Source organism: Patella vulgata, chromosome 5, assembly GCF_932274485.2.
Source record: "Patella vulgata chromosome 5, xgPatVulg1.2, whole genome shotgun sequence".
Taxonomy (NCBI): Eukaryota; Metazoa; Mollusca; class Gastropoda; family Patellidae; genus Patella; species Patella vulgata.
Genome location: NC_065883.2, coordinates 58,693,529 through 58,716,982, shown reverse-complemented (window position 1 = coordinate 58,716,982; position 23,454 = coordinate 58,693,529). Strand labels below are relative to the sequence as shown.

General features: G+C 32.3%; 1 protein-coding gene across 2 annotated transcripts in view; it reads right to left on the bottom strand.

Moving 5' to 3' along the window:
• Positions 1 to 795: 795 nt before the first annotated feature.
• Positions 796 to 23,454, bottom strand: part of LOC126821393 (1-phosphatidylinositol 4,5-bisphosphate phosphodiesterase beta-1) — a 96,352-nt gene continuing 73,693 nt past the window's right edge. Inside the window, exons 11-32 of one of the 2 annotated variants that reach the window (XM_056100952.1) lie at positions 22,950 to 23,029; positions 20,695 to 20,779; positions 20,029 to 20,113; positions 18,994 to 19,391; positions 18,332 to 18,428; positions 17,839 to 17,923; positions 17,628 to 17,700; positions 17,043 to 17,094; positions 16,649 to 16,803; positions 16,303 to 16,467; positions 15,647 to 15,746; positions 15,158 to 15,262; positions 14,947 to 15,044; positions 14,227 to 14,244; positions 11,310 to 11,517; positions 8,855 to 8,953; positions 7,424 to 7,539; positions 4,943 to 5,140; positions 4,078 to 4,349; positions 2,994 to 3,051; positions 2,611 to 2,697; positions 796 to 2,095 (exon numbers count right to left, since the gene is read on the bottom strand). In XM_056100952.1, coding sequence (XP_055956927.1) covers positions 1,856 to 2,095; positions 2,611 to 2,697; positions 2,994 to 3,051; positions 4,078 to 4,349; positions 4,943 to 5,140; positions 7,424 to 7,539; positions 8,855 to 8,953; positions 11,310 to 11,517; positions 14,227 to 14,244; positions 14,947 to 15,044; positions 15,158 to 15,262; positions 15,647 to 15,746; positions 16,303 to 16,467; positions 16,649 to 16,803; positions 17,043 to 17,094; positions 17,628 to 17,700; positions 17,839 to 17,923; positions 18,332 to 18,428; positions 18,994 to 19,391; positions 20,029 to 20,113; positions 20,695 to 20,779; positions 22,950 to 23,029 — 2,874 coding nt within the window. In that variant the 3' untranslated portion in view covers positions 796 to 1,855. The remainder of the gene's footprint in view (positions 2,096 to 2,610; positions 2,698 to 2,993; positions 3,052 to 4,077; positions 4,350 to 4,942; positions 5,141 to 7,423; positions 7,540 to 8,854; positions 8,954 to 11,309; positions 11,518 to 14,226; positions 14,245 to 14,946; positions 15,045 to 15,157; positions 15,263 to 15,646; positions 15,747 to 16,302; positions 16,468 to 16,648; positions 16,804 to 17,042; positions 17,095 to 17,627; positions 17,701 to 17,838; positions 17,924 to 18,331; positions 18,429 to 18,993; positions 19,392 to 20,028; positions 20,114 to 20,694; positions 20,780 to 22,949; positions 23,030 to 23,454) is intronic. The other variant, XM_050549805.2, reaches the window with a different exon arrangement.

Sequence of the window (23,454 nt, the reverse complement as noted above, 5' to 3'; positions counted from 1 at the left end):
AAACAAGGGCCTTAACTCTGGAAGTAATTTACAGAAAATGTTGAAATTTGATAGGCTTTTTTCGTTTTAGTAATCTAAATGACACATAAATTTCATACAAATCATCAGATAACTTTTGATGTTAAAGCGTTCAAAATGTGAAACAAGGGCAATAACTCTAGAAGTAATAAACGGAAATTGCTGAAATTCAATAGACTCTTTGTTTCACTAATTTAAATAATGCATATAAATTTCACAAAGATCGGATGACAACTTATGGCGTTAGGTTCAACAAAGTGAAACAAGGTCCATAACTCTAGATGTAATTATTAAAATTATTGAAATTAAATAGGTTTCTTCATTTTAATATAAATTTTAAAATAATCGGATGACATCTTTTGGCGACGAAATTGTGGATAACCAATGGATCGACAGCTGGCCGGACGGGGACGACGTCAATATATGTCCATAATTCCATGTGGGCGTATAAAAATAAATCAAAAGTAAATTGTTACTAAATATCTTTACACTGCCATGACTATGTGTCATTTATTTGTTGTATTTACAATTTGCATACAAATACAATTAAAACTGCATCTTAATTCATATGTACTTTAACAGTGCCTAGTTATACGTACCTGCCTTCATTTATCATTTAAAGCGATAATTTCATATTTTCTAAGAAAGTTAAAACATAATTATTTCTATGTCTTTTTCTCAATAGGTTGTCAACTCACTATTATACGATCATAGGTATTATTCTCCCACTTAAAAATCGTTTGACCCCGGAAATAATAACACAATTACCCCCCCCCCCCCCCTTGTTTTTTATTTCCCCCATGGAATAGCTATCTTCAAACGTTTGAATTTGATGTTGAAAATGATATTTTTTCCAATTTCTCAACTGGCAATAGTGAATGATAGTATTATTCTTTAACAAGGTAGGACTGTTTATAGATAACATCTATTTTAGGGCTTTATTTTAATACATTTTAAAAATATAACTTAAAAATATGAAATTGTAACTTTAACCTAAATTTAACAATCTGTGAAATTATGTTGTTGTTTTTGGTTCATGATTAAAGAACATAATTTCTAGAGAAAAGATGTGTTTTTCTCTTAAATGTTATAACAATGGTGTTTCAATAATATACAGTAGGAGAAGTAGTAGCTTTAATAAGGCTACTCTAAAATTGAGTTGAGATCTTCGCTTTTACATAGAAAAATTCTCTGTCTTGAATATGTAAAAATAGGGAAATGTAGAATGATTTTGTTGAAAGTAATGATCAATGAAGGTTATAAAGGTATCGATAATTCCCACATACTGGTAAAGCCATAAATTTAAAATTCTATTACGGAAGCCTGCCTATTTTTTTTATCCTTATTTCAAGTTCATTGAGAAGTGGGGATGAAATTCTTTATATTATATAAAATCTTAGGTTATATTATACAATAAAACAAATAGATCTATATACAATATATAAATAAAATACTAATAATAAAATACATAGATACATCTCGATTGATGCAACAACAAACATAGAACGTACATGTATATATAATAATTTAGTATTTTGACCAGATAGAAAGAACATCAAAATACCATGAAAGACTTGAATATTTGAGAACACATAACTTACACACCTAAGAACAAAAACAGTAATAAAAAGAAGCCTCTTTTTACTTTTCAAGAAAGGAAAAGTATGTCCCGGACAAAATATGAAAAAATAAACATTATCAATCACTCTTACATCACACAGATCATAAATAAACAATAAACAAAGTTAAAATTATTTTAAATTAATTAACAGAAATGATGAATTGTATAGAAATATTATGCCATGTAATATTGTACAGCCATTAATAATATCATTGTTCACATTGAGGTTAGCTCTTCTTTACTGTTGAGTTTTTCTCGAGATCCATTAATAAAAGTTTTATCCTCTGTTGTACTTGCTGTTTCAACTTTGGTGTGACTTGGTGATGAGTCTGGACCAGGATAATTAATAGGAGATGATTGTGAAGATTTTACTGGTACATAGCCAAGCTGACTTTGAAATTTCTGATGAACTTTTTGTCTTTTCTCTTCGCACTCTTCATGGTATTTTTTAATAATCTGTAAAATACACATACATGTATATTATATAAATTATTATCTAAATGATCATCGAACAAAATACTATTCCAAAATTATAAAATATTTTGGCTTTATTGAAAACTATTTCAAACGATAATATAAAGTAATACAGCAAACTGTAGTACTACATTATACAAGATAACAATTTTTATCCAATTTGAAAAAGTAGCTAATTTCTTCAACAAACTTCACTGTAGTAAGAATCTGGGTCGCAATTTAACCTCTACCAAATAACCCCAAAAATCATTGTGATATATAAAGTCAAAGACTGAACCTCTGTTATCTTTTTTTTTTTCATTCTTGTCATAGATCAGCAACCATGATATTCTAAGAGTAGGCCATAGCTCCACTGTCTGGACAAAATCTCCCTCAGAGCACACTTCATGGCTTATGCCTGTCAAAATTTGCCCAGATGGAGCAGAAAAGTAGGGTGTTAAAACCCATTCATCTGAATTACAGCAATTTTATGTATAAAGAATCGAAACTTATCTCACCTCAACTTTTTCAGTACCAACTTCTGCCCTTATCTCAGCTAAAATTACTTCTAATTCTTCCAACCTTTTCCTTAAAATTTCTTGTAACTAAAAAATAACCAATTTTTAACATAAAACAAAAACATACTAAAAGTTGTTGTTAATTAAAATTGTATTTTTTTTTCTAATCTTTAAACTACATTGCAGTATAACATCAAAAATAAAATGAAGTATAACTGCAAGCTGATATTAATCAGATTAATATTCAACTTTCATTAATGCTCTAATTTCATATCTAAATATGCTTATAAAAATTTAGTTTACATAATCAAATAAATGAGGTGAACAGTTTCATCTTTTATTTAAAAAAAAATCAATTTATGCATTAGAAAATAATATCTTACCTTTTGTCTTTCTTGTACAGCTATTGTAACATGCTTCTGTTGTGCTTCACGTTTAATTCTGAAATAAAAACAAGCCAACAGTAAAGCCAAAATCTCAAAATAAATAGATGACACATATTGATTAATTGCACATTATCTTTTTCAAAAGTATTGAGCAATCGAACAGATTATCTATACTTAGTCTAAGCAGAAGGTTTTGAAGTACCCAGTAGTGAAACTATATACTAAGTTTCATCACTCTCCATCAGTTAGAATCAAAGTTATCTTTTCCCAAACCATAGACCAATGAAATTGCTTAGCTTTAGTGAGAAATGTTAATCATGGAACTCAGGCAAGTCATTCACCTAATGAACATCTACATCAAGTTTAAACATTCTACCTTAATTAAAAACAGAGTTGTCATGTTTCAAAGTCTTGACTATCACTACTTAGTTTTGTCACTCTCACTTAAAGATGGGTTCCCGCGTACAAACTGGGTGATTTAATGGTATATATGGACCAAAAACATATTCAAACTAATTAATTTGTCATAATTATGCTTCAAATCCTTCTCAAACATTGTAATTCCGAAGTAATGCCCTGCTATTAAAATTCGAACAACCCAGATCATGTTTACGTCACGTCTTGGGAGTCAGAGGAGAATTCATTGCATACATTAGACGATGTTGTCTTTAATCGCTTACTATTTATTACAAATATCGAATGCTCATTATCGAACTTAGTCAAGGTATTAATATAATGAAACTATACACCAAGTTTCATCACTCTCACTTAATTAGAACTAAAATATACACATAGTAAATCAAATAAGAGATACTTTTCATCTATGCCTTGGCTCCCTTACTGAAAATCATATGAAATATAACTTATTGCTAATGGGTGCTAAATCAAATCTTTAGAAGTGAGCATTCAACAGTAACATATTTAGGTGGAGAAGATAGGAAGGCACTGGGCTCCAAAACCGACATTGGTAATATCAATTAAATCATATTAAATTAGTTTCATTTGTGCCATCAATTAGTATAACCATTACTGTATAAACTAGAAATCAACCATTAAAATGAAAACTACATTTAAAACATACCTGGATAATTCTTGTTTATCTTTATGTTTTTTCGCTAATAGTTTCATATGATCACGACTTTGTGCATCCATTCTTTTGGTTAACTCAGCCACCTCTCTATCATACAATTCTTCTATTCGCTTTTTATGTGCTAAATGATTGCTGTCCATCAAGCTTAGTAAACAGTCATAAATAGGCGTATTATAATTTTCATAAACATTCTTTTCTGCTTGATAATGATCATCACATAATGCCACAAACACTTGAGCTTGAGTCAATGTTAATTCTTTATACTGGAAAGTAAACATGATATATTTATGAGTTCCGAAATACTTATAAATGCCAAGAAGCCTTACAGAACAAGACTTAATCCACCATGCCATTAATCTTACACAGATCTTTAAAGGTTATAGTTTGGGAAATGACCCTTCTCCTTGTTGAGTTCCATCTTGGGATCAACACCCCAATTGAATTGGTACCACCAGGCACAACCACAGGAACTAGGTTGAATGATATCGTGATGCAGGACGGAGGGCCTGACAAGGACAGCTGTCTAGTCCTTTGGATGAGACGATAAACCAAGGTCCCGTGTATATATTGGAATGCACGTAAAAGATTCCTTGGCAGTTGGAATTCGATATAAGAGTAGGCGATAGTGCCGCTGCCCGGGCAAAATTTCCCTCATAGCACACTGTATGGCGTATGCCCGTCTTCATTAGCCCAGTCGGAGCAGAACAGTAGGACGTTAAACCCCATTTCATTTCATTTCATTTTATGAATGATATCCTTAAAATATTATGATACACATTTGCACTAAACTAATTTAAATTCTCTTTAAATTAAAGACAGACAGAAGTAATTATTACAAGATAAGGTACAAACAAACCTTAGTAGACTGATCTTGCATCAAAGTCTCTAGTTCTTGTTTACATCTGGTCTGAACTTCATCTACTTTTTCTCCACCTTTTGCAGCTTTCTTTGAATTTTTAGCGTGTAGTTTTTCTAGAGCACTTCTAGCTTTGAGTTGAGCTGCATTAAGTTTATCAAGTTGTAAAGCATGTAACTCTGTCATGTTGTCACAGGCCTACAAAAAATAATCATTATGTCCCTATGAATAATTTCGCAAAGTTTGAATTAATTCCAGTATGAATTCTTTTTCTGTACGGTAGTATTCCCAGGTTTTAACAGTCAAAATGTGAACACCTTTATAAATTATGATCTGCAAATAATGATGTGCCACTATATTGCTACTATCGGTTTTACCAATATCAGATGTTGACAGTGAAACATATTGGCTGATACAGATACAATTATTGATAGTGACTCATTAAAAAAGTATTACCCTTTAAAATGGCTTGAATGTCACAATAATTGATGTAGATAGTATGTCATTGTTTGTCGGGAAACACAGGGTACTATTTTATCCCGGGAATCAAACACGAACACAATGTTTTTTTGAAGGAATAATACAGACCATCTACTGAGATCTTAAATATTGGTTGGTTGCATGATTAATTAGTGAAGTACGGCAGACCTTGAAATTAGGATTGTCCTACTATGGCACCAAAATTCTGAAAATGCCAAAGCTAAAAGGAGCTGCCATGGCCATAGGTGTATGGGCCTTAACGAATGTTGGGAGGGAGGGGGATGTCAGGAAAAAAAATTTGTATACAGACTACCGCTCCTGTCATCGGTGAGCACCAAAGGTATGGAGTATACCATGAATACCGCAATTTCAAAGTGGTGTAACATAGCCTAACTTAGGTGGCTGGGGCTGACCTGAATTCGATTCAACCATTCAATCGTTTACAGTCCACGGAGATGCACACAATCAAGAGAAAATCTAATGGCCACAAATGAGTTTTTCTCTTATTCCAGCCTGTGAATACAGCAACTTCAATGTGATCCAATATAACCTAACTTAGGTGGCTGACCTGAATTCCAAACAACCAATCTAGTCCACGGCATATGGGGGCCATGCACTCCCAGAGAAAACTTTGATAATTCAACTGCTAAAAATGTGTTTTTTCTGCTATTCTAGCCTGTGAGTGCAACTACAAATTTGTCCAATGGTTTTGCAAACAAAATCCCTTTATATGCCAAGCTGAATACCAATCATCCAATCAGACTGTTGCAGCTGCATTCACAAATAATAATCGATGCTCGAAAATGTCGCACAAAGCAGTGTGGCTCCAGAAAAAATGTTTCTATCCATAGTCAATTCAGTACAAATTCGAGGTGTTCAATTATAAGAAAAGTAAAATTAGTGTTTTATTAGATTTCGGGCACGTCATTTTGCCAATTTTTGTTTTACTTTACCTGTTTGCCCGAAAAATCAGACAGTTATGGGGTGCCCTGGCTCGTATATCTATGGCCCACGACACCACAGCATACAACTCATACAATGATTTTCAGTGTCAATTATTCGGGTTCTAATTATGTTTGGGGTACCGTCATATACAGAGTTTTGTTGCAGTATTATTGCAATTTATTTACACTTTTTACGTTTGATTTCTTATTCATTTGTGTTCCCAAATAGCATGATCACATGGCAACCATGGCCTTCAATATGAATGACACTATATTAAAAATAGAGCATGTGTATGAAATACTAAATTATATAATGACACACACTATTAAAAACTTCCGCTCTTACCACAGTTTTGCTGTATGTCGTGGTTAATTTCGAGCACTGACTGTATGATCGAGATTATGATTTATTAAATGTTGATTACTATATAAATCCCTAAATTTATAGGCACCGGTAGAATGGTTCACAATGTCACATGACACTATCCCGTCTTTTTGAACAGATATCAGCCACAAGTATTGGCAAAATGAACGTGTATCAGCTGATACCGACTTCTACCGATAGGCCACTTGTTGGCCAATTAACTGATGGTGAAACCCAAAATCAAACATCATTTTCTGCAAATTTTGAAATTTTATAATGTTCTTTCTTGTACTACAATGGAAACTTTGGTATTTACAAGATATCATAAATCTGAACTAAATGAAGGGTTAACACTGCCATTTGCAATAAAAGTAATCCAAATTTCGATAGAGTTCCTCCATAATCTCAAATGAACAAAACAACTAAAATCTTCCAATGAGGACTTTAACCTGTTTGTGTTGCGGTCACAAACTTTTAAGATCAAAATATAACTGGAAATATAAATTGGCAAAACATATTCGAAATTTACAATTTAACAGTTTTGAAATTCGATATCCTAAAATAATACCCTAATGAACACACCAAATTTTTGAACACTCTATCTCAAACTCTCTCCTGTATCTTTGAATGTGAATGAGGAGATAAATCAAATTTTCTTATGATATAAAAACTAATAAAAATGGTTGATCATACCTTGTCATGTTTTTTGCGTATTGATTCTAGTTCTTTATCTCGCTTGGCTACCATTTTTAAAAATGTTTTATGGTTTTTTAAAATGCATAATGGTGTAGGTGTTAAAATATCTGGATCTGAAAGATTAAAATGTTAAAACATACAAAAAAACTGATCCTAATAGTGACAAAAATAATGCCACTAGGAAAGTTTTCTGATTCAAGTGGATTGACACTTTAAGAACTTTCCTACCAGACAAAAAAATTTAATTCCATTAAAGGGTTCCCCCTCCCCCACTTAACAATTTTTGTATACTTTTGTCTTTATATACTGCCTGTAAATAAGTAGGATACATCTGTCTGAAAATTAATTAATGCATTCACTGTAACGTTGATATCGTTGACTAAGCAACAAATAACTGTTATAAATGAAAATATACGACACTAATAGATAAAAGTTATCAGTTTATATACATAATGTGTATTAGTTATTTAAAATTGTTAGTAATAAGACAGTAGTCATTAAGTAGGTGTTTTGTCACTAAGGTGTTAAAACTGTGACTATTGAATGATATACACGACTATTGGTTAGGTTTGTGTATTCAATAGTGATGAGTGTTATAAATAGTCACATTTTTTTACAGCTAGTTACACACTTGCTAATTAATGACAACTGTATAATTTCTAACCACTTTCTATACATACTAAGGGAGAGTAAGGGAGAGTCACGATCAGACGGACTCAGCATCTAAACACTATTCCGGCAAAAAATAGACATCAAACCTACAGAGTGGGATAGGGGAATAAGGGGAGGTCAGGATAAGACGGGCCTGGCATCTAAACACAAATCCCACAAAGATGACATATACCAAACTAGCAGGATAGTGGAGTAAGGGGAGTTACGGTCAGACCTAAACACTATTCCGCAAAAGAAACAGATACCAAACCCATAGAGTGGGATTGTGGAGTAAGGGGAGGTCACGATAAGACGGGCCTGGCACCTAAACACTAATCCCAAAACGAAGACACCTACCAATCCAGAAGCAGAAGAAAACATCTACCAAACGATATGTTTTTAACTAAATAAAGGGAAGAACTTCCCACAAAACCCAATCCGTGGCCTAAGGCCGAAAATGGAAAGATTGCAAAATCATATTCTAAAAACAGGAAGCAGCTTCGGCTCTCCTATTTCTTGTCTGCGATATCACTTATGTGGAAGCAGACGAAAAACACCAGGATACTACTACTATACATACTAAACATTATTTTAGAATACTGACTACTCATATGATTTAATGACAAAAATTGTCATTACTAAAAGGCCTAGCTTCATTAGTCAACGATATCAGCATACACGTGATTATTGTTTCTTTATATCAGATACTGAAATGAAATTAATGTTGATCTTCGTACATTGGCAAACTTGATACATTTTGAGTTTTTAATGACCTACCATTAAGTTTTGTTGTTTGTGTAACAGACACATTAGATACACCATTCTCTACACCAGGCAAGTTGGATGGCATTCTACTAATATTGGCGCTACCTGGACCTGCAAATATCAATAATCAAAAGTTTCTTAAAATCAATTATTGTTTTTTTTACTGCGAAATTTATGTTATTCAATATAGAAAATTTGATAACTGAGAAATTAATTAAAAGAAGATTCATTAGCTTAATTAACATAGAACCCTGAAAGAAATATTTAATCATGCCACTTCCAAACGCAGGCAAAAAGTTTTAAATTTTCTTAAACACCATACATCAATAATTTTGAGAATAACAGAAATGGGAAAGATCCTCAAGATTATTCTCAAACCAAGCAGGGAATCTAAACCTGGATACCCTAGTTATGATGTTAGCACACTAATCGTATAACTAGCACCTAGAAATAACGACATGCTATGGTCTTTTTGCTGAAATGTTTTTTTCTGTCAAATAGAAAGTAAACCTAGTTCATAAAACTCCAAACAAAACCTCATTAGTACCAGTAACATACACACATACACACACACAAAATCAAAATTAAAATCTTTTCCCTTTATTTGGCATTATGTGACACAAAATATTTGAAATATTCTAAATATATGCTTCACGGTTATGTATTCAAGAACTGTTTTTAAGCAATGACATTTTATAATTGAGGTAAGAAACTAAGAATGTGTGTGCAATATGCCGAACATAAACTACAGTGTAACTAAGATAATATGCTTATGTAATGTAAGGACTGTTTTTATCTATACCAGAAGTGCTGGGGATTATCTTAATTGGACAAACGGATTTGGTTCAGTATAATCTCTGTCGACTTGAGAATAACTAAAACAGTATCATAGTTTGATCATCATTTAAATGACTGCACACTGTTCAGTAAATGTTTCCTTCAAAATGTCAGCTAAATTATTTAAAGATACATTATGGGAGATTTTTATAGAGAGTTGGCCATTCTTGCTATAACAGTTCAAAAGTAGATGATGAAAGAAGAATATATTGAAAAATTCAATCAAATTACTTTATTCTGAACATAGTTATCATCGTTGTAATATTTGCCTAGAAATGGTAGCGAATTGTGTCTTCACCTTCGCTGATCGTTTGATTGACAGGCGTTAACTCCACCTACATATCTCGATTATCAAGTAAAGTTTTCAATGGCATACCGAAACGCTTTACAGCGGCCTCGCTAAGTACACTATCATTTAGCTTACCCCTTATCTGATTTAATCAATTAGTGAAATCCTATTTAAATCTGAGCTGTAGCCGAGCCATCCGTGGGTCTACAGAGTTGATTTTGGTCTTGTTGTTTAAATAAAGATCTTATTTATAATTTCTATAACATCTGAAGCCTAAATTAAGACTTGCAATAATCAGATTTAGCTCTTGCATAATGCATGTTTAATGGGTTTATCAACCTTTTTAAATGATAATGCTAATAGTTTGATGAAACAACCCGACTAGTACTCATAATCCACAACACACATTGATCCAGTCTTTTACAGTAGACGGTGGACTGGCATTAAAGTCTTTAATCCTAAATTAAGGATCTTTGGACTGTAATCAATGGAAATCTACACATGTAGGACTGACATTCAACTATGAATAGAAAGGACTAAAGAAGAATGGGAATACTGTAGCTGGTGATGAACATAGATGAAACAGTATCCAACATTACTGTCATGACCCAAAGAGAAATATTGTGATTTTATACTGTGGTGTGTGCAGTACTCTATGACTATAATGTATATTACTACTTTAACACATTACAATAATTTATATGCGCTGAACTGTTTCTATAACTGTACAATTAAAACAAAATTGATTGATTTTCATAATTGTTTAATGTTGAACATTTCAAAATAGTAGAATCTGTTCCTCATACTCGGTAGTTCACATAATTAATTTTGCAAGGAACAAGATTTTATAGAAAAAAAACCACCCAAAAATACTGCTACAGTGGTAATCTGTAAACCTGGCTAAGATGTAAATTAACTAACAAAAAAAATAAAACTAAGCTAAATGCATAATTTTGGTTGTTAAGCTTTATAAGGTTAACCCACAAAATGGTTGACTAAAACATATCTTACACAAAAATGATAAAATAGATAGTCCTGAAAATACAAGTTATTACGAATTTACTTGGAATATCCCAACACATAATTTATACATTTTATAAATAGGAATAAGAACTGAGTTGAAATGATCAAAATATGGAATTCTCTATTTAGGCTTGGTAAAGCTCTAATGACTAGAATAATTATGTACAATTGATTGCTCTAAATTTCATAAATATAATGATGCAATAAAGGTAGAAGGCATAAATGTACATCTATCAAATAAAAGAAGACAATGTTCGAACGAAAGACATTATTATAGTGGAAACAAATATTAATTAAAACAATAATGCAAACACATACCTGATCCGGTACTTGATTGACTGAGACCCGATTGAGTACTATCTTGTTTGTTGAGAGGGAGATGTGTGGACGATTGCATTCGAATTGGTTTTGGTCCATCACCTGGTGCCGGACTTGCTGCTGATGGACCATTTTGAACTCTAACAGAATTTTGTCTTTCATTGCCCTTTTCATCTATACCACTATCTTTGTGTCCATCAAGTTCTTCCTGTAGAAGAAAATTACAGAAAATTAACATATTTTTATATACAATGTTTCAGTCAGTGACAATGGTTGCATTTGGTTACAATTGGATTTCATAACCATTGGTTGACAATTTTTGTCCTCAAATAAATCTTCATAAAGCTGTCAACATTATAATTACTGAACAGTTTTCCTGCTTGTATTAATCAGAGTGTTTCAAGTTTTTCCATCAATGATTACAAAATAATATAACATTTCTCAGTCAGATATTTTAATGCTTTTTGGTTCTTCTTATTAATTAGGTTCTATCATAGATTTGACACTACACTCTACAATAAGTTCACACCAAATATTACCGTACATGCTTATGACTAACTGGCTAGAAAACTATTGTTTAATTAATCTAGAATAATCATCTAAGTAAAAATTATAAAATCATTCGGACTCTGCAATCATCCTTGACAGGTTTCGAAAAAAAAGTATCATGAATTTCAATGTGACATAATTTCAGTAACAAAGTCAACAAAATACTGCAAAGCTGCAAAACATCCAATTTTAACAACTTTCTTTTGACCATTATGACAGATCAGTTATTTGATTCTATTATTTCATAACAATCAACATTATATAGACAAAACATCTTCATGCATGATATATATATTTACTCTTCAAAAAAAGGAGGGGATATTGAAATGTAAATACCTATATGTAGGTCGTGATATGATAAATAGTTATGGACACTTGACATGCTTTGAGAGTATGTTCACAGATGAAGAACTTATTGGCCTAATAGAACCATTGAGCTGCATGTGCGACACGCAATAGCGCCATACACGTGGGATGGGTTCATTGTCGAATTTGACACTTCAAGGAAGGGTTGATGAAAACTGCCGCTCACTTGTTTATCCTATCCATGTTTGCTTTCCTATCGGTTCTTGCATAAGATTTACTGTTTAGCGTATCTTTGCTTTAGTGTGTTACGTTTAATTTGATCGGGAGACGTGTTCTTCGATGTCAACGTCAACCGACAACACTGCAAGAATTGGCCGTGGCACTGCAAGAGGAGTGGGTCAGATTGACCCAAATCGTGATTGGACGGTTGATTAGAAGAATGGCACGACAAACTGCTGAATGTCTGAGGATTGGTGGAGCAATTACTCATTATCAAGACAAAAATCAACCAGCGGCTGCCAGGCAGAATACGCCCACATTTTCGAGAGATGGATAGAGAACAAGCTAAAAAGAAAGTGATTTTTCCTACAATCAACGGCCATAATTCAGGAAATTACAATTCAATATGCACAAATATCGAAAGAAACTGAAATCTTTGGGTTATAAACTTACATTTCAAGTTTCAACAAAATCGGATAAAAATTGTGACCTCTATAGGGTCCACAACCTTGATATACCATATTTTTAAGCTATTTGAGAAAGAGGGGCGGCCATTTTGTCTGTCAGTTTTGGGCCGATTTTCACGAACTCACTCGTCCTTATGGTGTAACAGTGATATAATAATACGTTTTTTTATATCGGATAAAAATTTTGACCTCTATAGGGTCTACAATCAGGGGCCATAATTCAGGAAGTTACGGTCCAATATGCGCGAATATCGAAAGGAACCGAGATCTTTGGGTTATAAACTTACATTTCAAGTTTCAACAAAATCGGATAAAAATTGTGACCTCTATAGGGTCCACAAGCCAAAAACGTGACTTTTCGTACAAACAGGGGCCAAAATCCATGAAGTTTCGATCGATACATGCCAATATCGAAAGCAGCCGAGATCTTTTGGAGATACACCTATATTTCAAGTTTCGTTAAAATCGGATAAGAATTGTGACCTGTAGAGTGTCCACAAACAAATTGTGGACGGACGTCCGGACGGACAGGGGCGATGGCATAATAATGTGGGCGTATAAAAACGTCCATTTTCACTTTTGACGGTATATCTCTTTGCGAGTGAAATGTAGCCGTCAGATAAGCGGCCCATATGAACTGTTTATGTTCATGTGTAGGCAATTGGCCTGTTATTAACATACACTGGTTACCTCTAATAAAAACAGCAGTGCATTTCTGCAGTTTTGTATTGTTTCTGAATATCCCATACTTTTTTTGAAGAGTATATATACTACACTTTTTATATAACATTTATATTATATAACAATTCAAATAAATATATTCTAAACTGGTAAAAAAAAATAAAGAAGACATATCATATGTAAAAAGAATTACAGTATAACATGCAATTTATCATGTCATGTTAAGTTTTTTTTGGTTTTTTTTGGTTTTTTTAACTAAATTTTTTTACAATTTTGGAGTGTTAAGCCAAATAATTAGGTAAGGATATTCCCCCAGGGAACTTAAAAATTATATTGTATTTCTTGTATTTCAAAAAATGCCCAAACTACATTTATATAGCTACCGGTATCATGAAAATATTTTTCCTGGATCTCTGTTAAAAATAGTTTTTGATTCCCCTGATCAATGTTTTATCACTAATATGCAAGTTTTGAAATGGGATACGCTATTAATTAAAATAAGAAAAAACAAATCTGAGATCCTGACTATGAAAATGTTGATTTGAATCCTGAAAACTTAATCTACAGAATTGAATTAACAGCAGTACAATATAAGCCTTAATAGAAGAATCCACACATTTTAAATAGATACACACACTGCAACAAACAAAGTATTAATATTAAAATAATCAAGCCAAAAACAAAATACCACTTACAGTAGCTAAAATTTCATCCTAATTTAGAAGAGAAAAATAATGGAACAAAATTCAAACAAAAACTTAATAAAAACCTGAATAAATCTTAAGACAAAATCTGTAGGAAACAAATTGGATAAATTTGATAGATAGACTATTTTGAAGGGAATGCAATGGGTGCTAAGGCATAGAAGGGAAACAGGTTTTAAGACAGACTTGGTAATTTAAGAAAGATTGATGCATTACCCAATACCAAAATAGAATTGGATAATTAGTATTTGTGTTTCTTAATACTAAAAGAATGTCATAAAACATAACTTAATATACATTTAAAGAGGCAAAGATATCTGAGCCCCCAAAATTAAATGTATTTTTCTAACAGGAATGAATGTATTTTGGAAATCTATTGATAAAGAAATCCTAAAATGTGCCAAAATCAAACACCATCTTTATGAAAAGAACAAAATATGCTCAATTAATGTTTAGCCCAATTCATAACGTGCTTCTGCCTCCTTAAATAGATGATGCATTTTAATAAAGACCATTAAAATTAGATTCTAAATACAATAGAAACAAAAACCTTTAAATAGCAATAAACATTAGAGAGCAAAACTATAACAACAACTGGATCAGACAATTATATAGGGAAGGATTTTCTTGATCATTGATACAATTGTATTTCTTCCATTTCTTGCCATTATATTTTAACAATAAAAAAATAGAATTTCGTTATCATCTTACATCGACTTCAAAATCTTCTGTTAAAGTTGCCAATTGTTGGGCATGTTTCTCCATCTTTGACTGATAAGCAATAGGATTGATCAAGGCTTCGGCAAATTCTGAAAAAAAGTTTTAAATAAGTTATTTGTTTGTAATCTCCCTTGTTTTAGTATGACACTGCATGTATTTGAAAATCTATTTTTAGGATCATAAATAATGTTTCATTACTGACCTGCCATAGAATCTGGAACATAATCCATTATACTTAGATGTACAAATAATGTCTGTAGTAATAATGGTTGATTACTTTCATTTCTTAATGGTATGTGACGATAACCTGAAAATATTTATCAAATGCACTCGTCACATATGAATAATTTAAACATAATAATTCTCTAATTCTGTACTTACACAAATAGTGAATGATATATTTGAATTTGTACAGCACATAATTCTAGGAAACTTTTAATATCTGAATTCTATTTTTCAATAGTCTATTTTCTCACAACAACATACTTAAAAAAATGATTTCTTTATTTTGCTTTGTGATTACGGTTCTGATTTTCTACACAAGTTCTAATTTTACATGTAGTTAGAAAAACAGATTATAACTTGGGTCTTTCAAAGTGATCAAGGGCTATAACTTTGGTAAATCACCAGCCAAATATAGAAACAATGACAGTAAAAAGTTTATTGTTATGGTTAATATTAAGTGATTTACCAGGCCGTAATCCTTCCACAGGCAATACTCTATGACCAATCAGTTTGCCAGTTTCTTCATATACAACTATTCGTAATGTTGCTAAGTTTGGTAATACAACCTGTAGAATGAAAGACAAGTTTAACATCCATCCATGTAGTCATAGGTTATTATATCAATTTGCCATTTATATTATGCCCACAAGACACACTAGTCAGAAAATCAAAACACAGCTATGCATAAATTTAACTTTTGTATTGAAAGACGTTTATAAATTGGTATGTGTCTTATGCATTTATTTTTAATAATGGCTGGAAACTTAAAATCTGTATCTGAAATAAGGGGCTTGCAACATGTGCCTCATTTCGCCAGAGCTGGTCATATTTGTATCAAGACATCTGAGTAAAAATTATAATTCTTTAAAGAAGGATTCCGAACAACAATGTGTCTGATTCTAAATTTCTTCACACATGTTTCGAATGTCTTCTTTGAGCGGCATTTAGCAATTGACACATGTAATAAACACAAAAACATAATATTGAACACAACGAAACGTTGCTTTAATTAAAAGAGTAATTGTGTTCCATATTATGTTTTTGAGTTTATTATGTTCTGAATGCATTCAAATTATGTATCTTCTCCCCATAATTATCTTACAAAAATTAAAGCCTACTTACTTTTTTGAACACAAAGGGATCTTCATCATATACTGGATTAATACCGTTAGCTGGCACTACCTTGGTTCGAAACTTTTTCCTAACAGTATCAGTGGGTAAACCATACATATCAACTTCAACATAAGATCCAACTTTTTTATCTGTCAAGAACTGTCCTGAGATCACCTGCACAATAGATACATATTTTCAATAAAATCTGTTTTCTAATCTCTTTAAGTTTTATCTGACAGTAACTGGTATGTAAATTTTGACACGTGTTCTCTTCAGTTTATACTAAGGCAAATCGCCAAACACTTCTAAGTATTTGTTCTCCTGAAATTTTAAACAATTAAAGATTGTAGCTTACCCTAACTTTTACAGTTCCTGCTACAATACCATCAACAGTAGACTCTGCAAAAGGGTCAAAATGTCTATCTTTTCTTCTCATAAAATCCGGTTTAAGTATGTAACCACAGCGACCATTATATTCAAATATACCCAAATTAAGCTGCATAGCCAGATCTACAAAATAGCATTAAAAGTGCAAATTTTTCGAACGCCATCACACCTTTATATTAATATAAAACAAGTTTTGTTATTGTAAATGATACATGTTTCCATGAACAAAAACAAACAAAATTCACAGATGATGGGTTTCACAATATTATCTGCATTGTGAATAAAACACAGATCATTAAAACTCATATATGATTTATGTAATCAGAGAATATATGTTATGATATCAAAACTTTTAATCTTACCTAAAGTTTGATAGTTTAAAGCAACTAATTGACACCCTGCATTCCAAAACACCTAAAATCATCAAATATTTATTTAGCTACAATTATTTTTCATACATCTTATCAGATCTTTTTATAATGTAATGTCCTTGAGATACATATTTATTTACTAATGCATATACCATATATTTCTATCTAGATAATGGTGTTTTTTTTTCCTAATCCTATATCTTCTAAATAATTTGGGCATGTGATTTCCAAAATACACTTATTGAAAAGTTCTTAATACATATAAAGCAATTAGTTCCAGTCAGTTGCAAGTGTGCTTATGTCGATCATATCAGCAACGGAGAACAACTCAATGCGAAACACTCATGTGGACTCAGAACTGATAGCAATTACACTTAACACAGGAGCATTAGAAGACGCCTCCCAAAGGAATTGTCAGTCTTGTGCTGAGCTGTAAGAGGTGCTCAGGTCGACCTTTATCAGTTCCATTCAGTTGGCGCCAGTTGCTCTCACTTGTAAGGTCGACATAAGCCCCTTTAAAATATCTGATATATTTAAGGGATGATACCGGTTGGATTTTATCCATCCTGAACTCACCTGTGGCAAAAAATTACTTGAATCTACTCGTGTTCCCTTCGGATAAATACGACTTAACTGCCGTTTATTATAACTTTTAAAGGTTAAAGAAAAATCAAACTTTATAACAGTATGCGGTATAGTAGAGATCAAATGTTGTTTTTAATATGTAATTTTGTGTTATGTCTCTAATATTATGCAATGTTTTGAGGTATGTTTTTTTTAAGGATACTTAACAAAATCAACAGGATATTCTTTCAATAAATTTGTGGCTTGAGTTTCAACAAAAGATGAGATTTCATAACTCCTCCCTTTTTCTGTGAAATATAAAAACAATATATTATTATTAAGTATAATCATCAAATCGATAAACTGCAGCTTCTCATTGAAATACACAGAAAGTCCATCTCTATAAATCTTCATAAATGATTTCAATATAACCTTAAACTCATCTTCTTACCTCAAAATTTGTACAACTTTCCTATAGACAGGTAAATTATGTACCGGTATATCTCAGCGATTGCTTTGCATGTTGGTCTCAACTTTTGATCAATTAAATTTAAACACATGTGATGTGATTGTGAACATATAGTCCAATTACTGCAAATCGAAATTTATTTTTTAATGACAATAATCTGTTTGTAAAATAGGAATGTAAGTATAGTTATTTCCCTTGTATTGTGTTGGTGCCAATCAGTTTTACTACATGCAAATAAAGTACTTACTCTCTGAGGCTTCAAATGAATGGAAATGAACCGGTTGTACATAATTTACTAAAAGAGACATTTCCATGGCGGCCTCTGCTTCAGAACCAGCAGTACCCTATAAGAAATAAAAACACAGAAAAATAAATTTCAGAAAAAGTAGTTATATGTTGTACAATTTACCAAATGAAACTGCCATTTAAACCAAATACCCGGTAGTTCAAATCAGCCATCAATATTTAGTAATTCTTTTCTAGGGTAGAATGTCTACATTTGCCTGTTCTTAGGGGTCAGTAACTTTAAGCCAATATTCCACAAAATATTATGACAAGGAGTAGAGTTGCCTGTCCAACCTCGTGGCTTTTCTCTGGGTCATCCAGTTTCCTCCCTGTTAAAGACCCCTACGTGCAAGCAAATTTTTAAAAATAAAATTGAACCTCGAACAGCTTAGGTGCCTTAATTAGTCTACGAAAGTGTTTAAATTTGCCCATTTTATGTGTACCCACTATGGGGCTGATCAACTTCATTTAAATATAAATAATCCCCACCCATAAAATAAATCTACCAAATTTGATATATATATATATATAGAAAGATGTTGAAAATACATGGATATTTCTGAATGTAACATTTAATGATTGAGAAACTTAATTTGTGTTATATTTTTCTACTTCAAGACTCACCTTTTCTCTTTTTTCTCTTTGCCGTCTGCTCTTTTCTTCTTCTGTCATAATATCACCGGTAACTGGATCCTCCACATCTTCATCATCATCACTATCAGAATCAGATCCACTATCATCAAACATTTCAATGGCATCTGTTCCTCCTCCTGACCCACTATACATCTTTTCCAGACGATTACCTTTATCAATTTTTGCTTCAATTTTTGCTTTTTCGACCGTATCATTATCGCTAATTTGTGACGCAGGTCTTTCTGTGATACCATTTTGATTGACAGATTCTTCAGGTATATGAGGTTTTCTGGTTGGTGTAGATTCTCTTTCATCAGATTCACTCATGCTCACTTTGGACTTCTCTGATTTTATTGATGCTTTGGTATTAGATCCAAACCTTCCTTGTCCTAAAATATACATAAACACGGTGAAGTCATATTCAAACAAAACTTCATTAACAATCTGAATCAATACTTTTCAAATGAACTGAACAAAATAGTAAGTTTCGGTTTGTAAGTTGTTGATGTCAAACAGGTGTGATACAAAAGAACGGCTAACCCTCGAATCGAGATCATCACAAATCTGCAATAATTTCTTGTGAAGTTAACAATCTTTCATAATAGAAGAGAAAATTTGCATAATTCTAAAATTTCATTTATGCTAAACAGTTGTTCTAGCAAATGATTTTGGCTTTATCTTATCTTCTAGATAAAGAAAATATTAGATGCATAAACTCAAAATAATTATGCAATCGAAACTACAAGTATGGGGTCAATACACCAATTAAACTTGAATGAAATTCCGGGGGATGCTTGCAGTACTAATCCTGATCGTTTTGATAAATTTTGTCTTGTTTCCAACTGAAAAAGGAGAACTACCGTTCCCCCATAGGCGCTTAAGTTCGGTGTTGCAGCAAACTTGATCCCCATCTTATTATTGGGCCTTATCAACACTGGTCATCATATTGAATAATTATGTGAATAAATTGACAAAGAAATATAATGGGATTAAAGTGACAAATTGAATGCTTATGAGATCATTTACCTCTATGAAAATGTTTCTTTCTATTTTTGATGAGTATTTTTCTCTTCATTAAAGACAATAATGGTAATGGTGCTTCTGGCTCTAACTGTAATAATTTATTTAAAACTATATATATTTAGGGACATGGAAAGCAAGAAGATGATAGAGCAATGCAAGGTACGATTAGAGTATATTGCATATTTCCACTTGGCAAATATTTTTTAAAAAATTATTTTAAAATTAAATAAAACAAGCTTAGTTACGGGTTAGTAATACATCCATGTAATCTTCTATTTAATTTAATTGGATCTACACGTAATTAAATTCTACGTGATTAAGAAAGTCTGTATAATTTCATTTGATGGGTTTAACATATGGCCACAACTTAAGAGCGAGACTTGAGCATATTACTGTTTGAATCAATCTCGTCAAAAGGTTAAGATGGATAGATAAAAAAGGTAAATTTCAGCAGACTAGGCTAGCTTATACCTCACTGCACAGTTCAATTAATTCTCATTTCTATTAATAGGGAGAAAACATGCTTTGACTTAAAGAGTTCTCCCCATAGCATACAAATGAGAGTTTAAAGCAAGATACAAAGTAATTACTATCTGCGGGAATTAACAATTGAGGAGTCAAGCAGAATTAGCTAATGATGCATAAGGATATTAAGATCAAACTCCTTACGGGATACTCCTCAAAAGTAGTCGTCAACAGCATGTCTCCAAATATAGTCCTGCAATAGTGGGCCATTTTAGTTTGCTGCTTTGGTCTGAAATATCAAGTGACTCAGTTTAAGTAATTTGTCTTTTATTGAACAGATATAACATTTATTTATAGTAGCTCCTATCTCATCAGACCACATAGTAAGTCCCAACACATTAAAATTGTTTATAAAAGTGTGACAACATTCTAATAAAATGAATGTTACATTTTATCACTTATTTGCTATTCCTTGGAACATTTAAAAGTGTTTTTGTCAAGTTAATTTGCAAACGTATTAACATTTGGCCAAATAGTTTCTAATTTGTCTCAAAGGGCATTGTGATTACAGGTTCAAATATCAGCACATTCTTTCAGTTATTTAAAGGTCATAAGCTAAGGCTACACAGCAATCCTACCTCTAATTGTCATTCTTTGATTTTAATTGTCCGTTTGAGATAATAACTATTTAAATAAGATGTTCATGTTTCGTCAAGGTTATATCACTTAGGTCATCTAGTGCAACTTCAAAGCATATTTAAATAAAACAAACCAGCAATGAGGCTGATGTCCTGCACCAAATTGAAAGATAGGTTGCCAGGCAACAAAACATACGCCCAAAGCAGCTAAATCGTCTTCGTGGTCAACAAGGGTTGTCACATATTTATACTTTTGTAGGTAATTACGGGCATTTACAAGACAATTCCATACAGATCAGATTGTAATTTTCTTCATTTGAGGGTTCACAGGGTTCTACAAACTGAAACAAGGGCCTTAACTCAGGAAGTAATTTACAGAAATTGTTGAAATTTGACAGGCTTTTTCATTTTACTAATTTAAATAGCACAGATAAATTTCATACAGATCAGCATATAACTTTTGATGTTAGAGCATTCATAAGGTTCACAAAGTAAAACAAGAGCCATAAATCTAGAAGTAATTGACAGAAATTGCTGAAATTAAATAGACTTCTTCGTTTCACTAATCTAAATGATGCATGTAAATGTCATACAGATCGAATGATAACATTTGTCGGTCGAGCATTGACATTGGCCATAACTCTAGACATAATCAACGGAAATTGCTGAAATTCAATAGGCTTCGTTGTTTCACTAATCTTAATATGAATTTCATACAGATCAGAAAATAACTTTTGGCGTTAGAGCGTTCACAAGGTTCAACCAAGTGAAACAAGGGCCATGACTCTAGATATAATTAATGGAAATTGCTGAAATTACTAATTTGAATGCGGCATATAAATTTCATACAGGTTAGCAGATAACTTTTGATGTTAGAGCATTCACAAGGTGCAACTAAGTGAAACAAGAACCATAACTCTAGAAGTAATTAACGGAAGTTAAATAGGTTTCTTCATCTCACTAATGTAAATAACATATATCAATTTTAAAAGAATCGGATGATAACTTTTGGCGTTAGAGCATTCACAACAAATTGTGGACGACGGATGGGGGCAACGGCAATATATATCCACATGTGGGTGTACATCTTTCTTGACCAATCAAATTGCTTATCACTTTGCTGAAAACCAGAGCTGAAAATGCTCATTATCAACCTAGTAAACACCTACAGCAAGTTTGAAAATTATAGCTCAATTTGACCACAGTTATTGTGTCCCAAAACATGTGACAGACCGACCGATTTTAATAGTCCCCTGGTTTATTCGAAATCGGGGGACAAAAATACATTGAAAATGATGTAGAAAAATAAAATGATACACAGACTGTGATTAGTAAGCTCACATTAACATTAACGTCTTGGAGGTATTTTCCCCAACCTATTCTTCGAACACGATTGCAGCATGTGTAAGACGTTATATTACGCCTGGTCGAGGAAATCTAATTGAAGGGAGACAACTCTATTTACCGTTAGTTTTAATTTGGTTTCAGACTACCAATTTTTGTATTCAGGAATGAAAAGGTCCAGAATGACGTTTTTCGTCAAATTAATGACCTAATAGGGGGTAGTTAACATTTTAAAAACTACGCAGTTAAGGGGTTAAATATTAGACGAATATTACGATATACACTACACACGCCCATTTCATATATGACTGTAATGACTGTTTTAAAATTTTTTAGTATTTCCTATTCATAGCTTGTAAGATATCATTTTTTTTTATAGTAACAAATATAGTTTTCTCGGTAGTAGGAATATATTTTCCAATCAATGGTCATGTATTTAGAATCTCAACAGTAGAATATATACCCTCCAATACTTACGAACAATGGTTCTCAAATGACAAAATTACAGGATACTCCGATGTTTTGAAGGCACTCTCTGCGATTGCCTCAACTACATCCTATAAATGAAATGAAATGAAATAAAATGGGGTTTAACACCCCATTCTTCTAAACTGACTGAGCCAATGAAGACAGGCACACGCCATACTGTGTGCTGTGAGGAAAAATTTTCCCTGACAGCAGCACTATAGAATACTTTTACTTCAAATTCCAATTCTCAAGGGTCCTTTTACGTTTTTTTTGTCCCACCTGTCTTGCACCACTGATTAGGTGGAACCATGCCGAAATATCCCAATGAACTTTCTTTGCCAACAACGGGATTTCCAGGTGAGCGAGCCAACATCATGACTACATCCTTTAAACAATATCATAAAGGATTTAATATTACTAATACCAGTTCATTAATAAAAATTTAAAACAAAATTTATCCTAATTAAGGATACTGCCCTTTTACTAAAGGAGAGTTAAAGAACAATTTTATATT